Source organism: Cottoperca gobio, chromosome 12, assembly GCF_900634415.1.
Source record: "Cottoperca gobio chromosome 12, fCotGob3.1, whole genome shotgun sequence".
NCBI lineage: Eukaryota > Metazoa > Chordata > Actinopteri > Perciformes > Bovichtidae > Cottoperca > Cottoperca gobio.
This window is the reverse complement of record NC_041366.1, coordinates 677641-685444: the sequence shown is the minus strand read 5'-3', so window position 1 is coordinate 685444 and position 7804 is coordinate 677641. Positions and strand designations below refer to the sequence as shown.

Sequence of the window (7804 nt, the reverse complement as noted above, 5' to 3'; positions counted from 1 at the left end):
TTACAATTTTACATTTGTTATTTATTTATTCTTTATTTTATTTTGGTAACATAAATTAACAAGTGGAGGATTATCTGTGCTAGACTCGTATAACAGCTCAGGTCCACTCAAGAACTATCATTTGTAACTAAGAGAGAATTGGTGAATGCAACTAATTCTCTTAAATATTTGCCAAATCAAATGTGTTTGTACGAGCATGAGGCCCATTGTTTGAGTTTATTTCCTAATTTACTGCAACATGTACACACATTTTGGAAGCAGTAGGTCAGTTTAAACTTTTGTTGTCACACCTCCAAAAGATGAAGACAGACATGAAAAAATTCCATTAATATCTCTTTATTCTTTTAACATTCATTTAAATTGAACAACTGTCAGTAGTGGAAATCAACATTTTAATTTGGTTTTAAAATTAGCATAAAAGATATAAGCTGATATCACCACATTGTTCTTCACTGATTACATCTGTTACATCAAGTAAAGTATAAACTAATTACATTAAAAGCAAATATTTGAATTTTCTTGATTTGAAAAGAATCATATGTAGCTTCAGTCAGATCAAACATACAAACAGAAATGTTTATATCCACTGCAGCTGATCAGACTCATTCCTCGTGTTGACTAAAGACCACATCCTGACACATAGGAGCTCAGGTCGCGGTTCTCACAGTGACGGCGCCAGGCCACCCTGAAACATACAACACAGAAGGATATCACCTGCCTCTCCACATGTGAAGGTTTGTGTAGTAAACATAATAGTTACATGATCAGATCTTACCATGCTCCGATGCCGTTGGGATCCCTAACGACACGCTTGGCACAATTGATCGCCACACTGACATCATTGGTCAGAAGTTCTGTGAAAAAAAGAAAATGTGGATTTGAATGAATGACATTAATGTAACTGAATGTACAGCATGTGCTACATAAAGAGTAAAGAAACAAATCTCTTGAAAGATCAGTAATTATAACTTCACTTGGTCAATGGACTGCATTTACCAAGTATTTTTATCCTAAGCACTTTACAATTTGACTCTCTTTCACCCATCCACAAGACCTGATAGATAATATACAGTATACAATATATTATTAGGGCTGTCAAATTAGCGCATTCATTTCGATTAATTAATCACAGAAAAAATAACGCGACAAAAAAATGAATGCAGATTAATCGCTCTTTTAGATGCCCCTTGACCCTTTACGTCACCGACGCGGCGCGGCCACAGCAGACTCATCAACATGATGAAGCGGATGAGAAAACGTTATAACGTTACTTTACTATCTTGTGTTTGATTTGATTTGATTTGATCTTTTTTAGGAGAATATCAACTGTAAATAAAAATATAAGTGAAATGTATTTATTTTAAGAAGTTGGCAGTGCTTCCTTTTGGCCTCCATAAGGACCCAACAACCTCCACCAAAATATTTGAAAAACAGTTTAGCCTGAGGAGTGAATCCCAGGGCGAAAAAGTGCAGAAAGCCCTCGTTAATTCCAACAAGGCAATAATTGAAGGAGACTAAAATGAGTATAATCAACATTTTTATCAAATCAGATCTTCTCTCAGGTTGCTGGTCATTAAGAGAAAAACATCCAGAAAGATTTTGAGAAAAAATAGGAAGAAACTGGAACAATCTCTCCCATTTCAAGTGGAAATTACACTGTTGCACACACTCACACCATAAGTGGCTAACTACCATGCAAGGCAATGGCCAAACCATTTGGAGTAATTGAGGAGACAACCGACTCTACTGGATTAAATATGAGGATTGTTCTTTTTTTGGCATTTGGGGGAAGAGGAAGACCATAACTAGCTGAAAACACAACATCTGGTGTATCGGCTTATAAGGCTGTCGTGGAAAATGTGTTCACAAACGGCTCTCTACTTAGACATACAGTAGACACAGAACTGCATTAACATTCCAACTGGAAGTGTTTTATTCACGTAATGAAATCAAATCCTAAACCCCTAAATGGAAATATCTAGCTATTGGGCTGTTAAATGCTCCACTATGTTCACCAGCTAGTTACTAACTTTGTCTGTCTGCTGTTTGGTGTTGAGCAGGTCGTGTAGTGAGTTTATCTGAGCTTTCTGTCTGAAAACAGGTGCTGCTGCTGAGGTTCATGAGGGCACTGAGACCAAAAAAACAAATAAATCATAAATGTGCCGTAACACCAAAACTACTCAGTTAAAAGAGGTTAACAAGCCCATTAGAGCTGCAGTGTTGCTAAGAAGTATCTATGGGAGACACTTTTATATAATACAGAGTAATTTGATCTTACATAAGAACATAAGAAACACTGTCTTGATTATTGGAGCTTCAAAGCTTGGTGCCAGATCAGGACAAAAACTTACATGACAACATGGCAAGTAATAGAATAGGAAGAAAATGACCCTGTGTAGTTATAGTTTTGGGTGTGGTAGTTCATCACTGACCGCTGCACCTGATGTTGCATGCGTTTGCGGTGTGGGGGGTGCGGCCGTCGTCACACCACCAGCGGCTGTTGATCTGAAAGATGCCGTAGTCAGTGGATCCGTCGGTGTTGTGGTTGGTGGCTGCGGTGCTGTAATCTGACTCCCACTTGCTCAGACAAACCCCTGCAAAGGAAACAGAATAGACGCCCTTAAAGATCAAATTAGGTAATTGAAACCCACAGACATCCCTTGTCTGACAGGTCAACGATGGGCATCAAAACACATTTGGTAACAGCCAGCCAACTCCATCACAACTCGTCTACTAATTAAGATTGTGCGATGTGGTTAAAAACATAAGATTATTTTCAGAAGCAGAATCAGAATTCGGTTTATTGCCAAGTCGGTTTTCACATACAAGGAATTTGCTTTGGTGTATAATGGTGCATACATGAAATTTAAATTTAAAATAAGAGCAAATATAGAAATATTGTAAAATCAAAACAATTGTGTACAAGAAACATAAATATACCAAAAAAGGAAATACAATAACATGACAAATAACTGTGAAAGAATATGTACAGTATATCTGAATTTATTTGAAGGGTGGAGTGCAGTTAAAAAATGGTAGTATTGTGCAAAAATGTGCAAAGGTTCTCAGTACACAGTATGAGGAAGAGTTTGTAGAGTGCAGAGATATGATGATCACAAAGAGTTGCGTAAATCTAATGTAGTGTTTATGGAAGGAGATAAGAGTCAGTGTCAGTGGGGGTCCAGGGCATTGAATATTTGTCAATTTACTTGTTTCAAGGTCAAAATGTGTATGCATGTGTGTAATATGTATGCTGAATTAGCAAATTTTCTTTTAAAATAAAAACATGCTTGAGTTGTGTAATCCGTCAGCATGACCTTGCATGAATCTTTGTCAACACTATCATTTCTTGGTGATGGGCGAGAGTTCAATGAGAAGATTGACACTATTTTCTTGTACTTTCTGTACAGTTAATATGAAGCTAACATAGTTTAGCACAAGCAATAACACGTTGTATCTGTTTGTTTAATCCATTAAAAAAACAAAGAAGGACATGATAACATGATAACATTGTATGATATAACATAATGTAGCAAAAGTTCATTCTATTTGGATGTTCACTGATCAATTACACAAATCAAGTAAAAGTTGATTGATAAATTGATAACCAATGGCTTGCTTTAAAGGTGTTGAAATACATTGAAATTTCTAACGTTACAATACATTCCTTGGTGTGGCAAGCTTTTCATGTTATTTTGCATAATAATAATAACAATTCATGTAAATGAGTAATATTTTCTGCCCAAAGACTGCATCTGCAGACTGACTGATTCATACTCACAGTTAGCTAAGCTGTGGCCATAGTAGCCGTCCATCCCATGCTCCTTCAGCGCTCGGGCCCATTCACAGCGTTGGTAGACCTTAGCGCTGGCCAAAGCTACAAAGAGCAGACACACTAGACTTCTCATGATTGACTCTCTGCTGGACCAAATGTTTCCACAGCTGTTGCTAAATCTTATTTTATAGTTGAGAAGCTCAACTGAAACCGCTGTGGCTGCTTTATTTCACACTAATTCTTTGTATTATTTTGGATTTCATCCAATTCCAACAAAGCTGTTGAAAGAGGTACATATTTCTACTTTACACTCAGTTTGAATCCGGGTTTTTGTGTTTGAACTTTACGCAACTGTTTGTTTTCAGGTGGAGTGTGTTATCAGTGTGATAAGAAAGACTAATGTGAAGGACAAGCACAAGGTGGAATCCAGGTGGAGTTCTGGCACAAATTCATCTGCAAATGAATATAAATAAATATATAAATGTGGCAGCCATGACAAATTATTCTCGGTCCAAGTGTCCAACCTGACTTGAAAAAAGCTGATGTAAAAGTGCCCTGTGGAGTTTTCTTTCAGTATTTTTCACAAAAATTCTTAGTTTGTTCATGAGGGTTAGTATCAGTTTGGTCTCCCCTCAGTGGATAGACCCCAAAAGCTGCTTCACAATAAAAGCCACCCTCTGATTTGCACCTGAACACTTTTAATGTGAAGCAGTAGCAGTACGAAATGTTTGGTTTGCATTAGCGTACTTAATACAGCATACATATTGTGATATAACTTCCATGATAATTGTGTATGTCAGTCTGAGTCACTCTTACTTATAAGGTTTGATGAAAATCCTGTAACAATTCTAACATTGCATAAGGATAAATAGAATAGTCACATAAACTTAAACAATTCAGCAACACAAGGAAGGAAAGTATATGAACAGAGAGATTTAATTAAGGTATTGTTCACCTTATTAGGAGCACGGCAATTGAATTGTCATTCAATTATCACCACTTTAGCAAAACTACATACAATCACTTTAATAAACCTTATAACAAGGTACAGATAATCAGAGCAGCACTTCCTCCCTGAATTTCCAATTACAGTTGATTGAACGAGTGCAGTGGTTGGTGGCAGGATGTGCTCGTGTTGATGCTTCTTGGGTGAGTGTCTGCATGCGGTTATGCAACATGAGTGCAAAAGCTGACATGAAAATGTTACGGCCTCAATAAAGTCAAAGCCCCATTAAATGGTTTTCACGCTTTGGTAGAAAGTCGAATTTCAGACTGGCTGACAATTATTCTTATTTATTTTTTTTAGGTCTATTTGCAACCAACAATTTGGTGCATTACCACCAGCAGAAAAAAAGAGAATAAGAAATTAATTGATATTGAACGGTTTTCATCTGATACGGGCGAACAGGACGAAAGAGAGTGGTAAGAGGAAAGGACGAGGGCTGGCTGTGTTTGTAAATGATAGATGGTGTAACCCTGGGCACTAGGAGAGATTAATTATTATTAATATTATTAAAGAGAAGGTTTGCAGTGGGGACGTTGAGCAACTAGCTGTTAGCATGCAGCGATTCTATCTGCCACGGGAATTCTCGCATGTTATCGCGATAGTGGCGTATATTCCCCCCTCTGCTAGCGCTGATGTGGCTTGTGACGTCATGACCTCCACTGTAAGCAGGCTGCAGACACAGCACCCAAACGCCCTCCTTCTGATCTCTGGTGACTTTAATCATGCCTCTCTTTCCACCACTCTGCCCACATTCAAACAGTATGTCACATGCCCCACCAGAGACAATAAAACACTGGACTTACTTTATGCCAACACCAAGGAGGCATACAGCTCATCACCTCTCCCTCCCCTGGGTAGATGAGAGCACAACCTGGTACACCTCCTACCTGTGCACAAACCCCTTGTATGTAGACAGCCAGTGACTGCAGACTGCAGAGTCTGAGGAGTCCCTGAAAGACTGTTTCGACACCACTGCATGGGATGTGTTGACGGACTCTCACGGGGAGGACATTAACAGCCTGTATCATGGACTACATAAACCTTTGTGTGGATAACGTCGTACCCACCAGGACTGTACGATGTTTCCCAAACAACAAACCTTGGATGAATCCTGAGATAAAGGCTCTCCTCAAAGTCAAAAAAAGAGGGCCTTTAGGTCAGACAAGGAAGAGCTGAGGATTGTTCAGAGGGAGCTAAGGTGGAAGATCAGAGAGGGAAAAAACACCTACAGGAAGAAGATGGAGGAGCAGCTGCAGCAGAGGAATATCAGCAGTGTCTTTAGAGGCCTGAAAACCATCTCTGGGTACAAGGAGCCAGACTCTCAGCCCAAGGGGGACCTAAAGTGGGTGAATGACTTGAACATTTTCTTCAATAGATTTGATCAGTCAGGCGCCCCTCCCCTGGCTCATTCCCCCTTGCTGCAACCCCCATTGTTCTTATCACCGAGATAAGACCCTGTCATCTCCACCCTGCCCCCTCCCTCAACCCCCAGCTGGCAGCTACTCTACACGCCCACTCTGTATCCTGCTTCTCCACCCACATACACCCCCCCACCGACCACCTGCAGTTTGTCCCTCAAAACCAACGAGGTGAGGAGTGAGCTCACAAGGTGCAAGGTAAGAAAGGCTGCGGGTCCAGATGGCATCAGCTCAAGGCACCACAAATCCTGTGGCGACCAGCTGTACGGGATTGTGGAGTTATTGTTCAACCTGAGCCTGAAGCAAGGGAGGGTACCACAACAGTGGAAAACATCTTGTGTGGTACCTGTGCCAAAGACCCACCACCCCAAGGACTTCAACAGCTATAGGCTGGTGGCGCTGACATCGCAGCTGATGAAGACCCTGAAGAGGGTGGTCCTTGGCTATATTCGGCCCCTTCTGAGACCATTAGTGGACCCACCTCAGTTCGCCTACCAACCTGGCATCGGGGTGGATGACGCTGTCATCTACCTGATGCAGAGATCTCTCTCTCACCTGGAGAACGATGGGGTCACTGTGAGAATCATGTTTTTTGATTTCTCCTGTGCCTTCAACACCATTCAACCCAGGCTGATGGGCGACAAGCTGGAGCACTCGGGGGTGGATCATCACCTCACCAGCTGGATTCTGGACTACCTCATCAACCGTCCACAGTACGTGAGGACCCAGGAGTGTCACTCGGACATGATTGTCTGCGGCACGGGGGCCCCAGGGAACTGTACTGGTGCCATTTCTCATCACCCTCTACACTGCAGACTTCACCCACAACACAGCAAAGTGTCACCTGCAGAAGTTCTCTGATGATTCTGCTATTGTCAGACAGCGGGGTGTGTCAGACAGCGGAGCCTCAAGGCTTCAGGATTCACTGTTCACAGACAGGCATACCGAGACCACCAAAAGGCCTACGCAAAGTCCCTCAGAGACACACGGTCACTTTTCTACTCCAACATCATCAACAATAGCCCTGGCAACTCCAAGCTACTTTTTTCCACAGTAAATCATCTCCTCAAACCTCAAACTCCCTTACACCAAGACACCACAGAGGAGCAGTGTGACAATTTCATCGCATTCTTCAGAAATACTGTAGATACCATCCGCTCTCTCCTCTCCAACTCCGTTGCTCTGCCAGTCCCGATTGTCAACCCCCAGCCCAGACCTACCCAGCCTCTTTGCCGCTTCACTGACATCTCGCAGCAAGAGGTTGAGGTCATCATCAAAAAGATGAAACCCTCCACCTGTGCCCTAGACCCCTTTCCCACAGCCCTGGTCAAATCTAACATTTGTGCCACAAGTCCCCTCATCACTACAGTGATAAACCACTCCCTCCAGTCTGGTCATGTTCCATCCCCTTTAAAAACTGCTGTCATCAAACCACTCCTTAAAAAACCCACCTTAGACCCAGATGTCCTTGCCAACTACAGACCCATCTCCAACCTGCCATTTCTATCCAAGGTGCTGGAAAAAGTAGTTGCCACTCAGATTCAGGACCATCTCAACTTCAATAACCTCTTTGAAAAATTCCAGTCTGGTTTTCGCCCTGGCCAC

At 41.6% G+C, this 7804-nt stretch overlaps 1 protein-coding gene across 1 annotated transcript; it reads right to left on the bottom strand.

Annotated features, from left to right (window-relative positions):
- Positions 1 to 618: 618 nt before the first annotated feature.
- LOC115016965 (lysozyme C-like) lies at positions 619 to 3908 on the bottom strand. Its single transcript, XM_029445118.1, has 4 exons — positions 3768 to 3908; positions 2433 to 2619; positions 776 to 854; positions 619 to 685 (listed from the first exon to the last, which is right to left on the bottom strand). The coding sequence occupies exons 1-4, from the start codon at positions 3906 to 3908 to the stop codon at positions 619 to 621; spliced, it is 474 nt and encodes a 157-aa protein (XP_029300978.1).
- Positions 3909 to 7804: the final 3896 nt, after the last annotated feature.

What these genes read in the sequence shown, in the direction of transcription:
- LOC115016965 (XM_029445118.1), bottom strand. Translation starts at nt 3,908, where the DNA reads ATGAGAAGTCTAGTGTGTCTGCTCTTTGTAGCTTTGGCCAGCGCTAAG. An exon ending in ATGCAACATCAGGTGCAGCG is followed by an intron (nt 855 to 2,432) that starts GTCAGTGATGAA and finishes TTTTTTTCACAG; the next exon opens with AACTTCTGACCAATGATGTC. An exon ending in CCCAACGGCATCGGAGCATG is followed by an intron (nt 686 to 775) that starts GTAAGATCTGAT and finishes TGTATGTTTCAG; the next exon opens with GGTGGCCTGGCGCCGTCACT.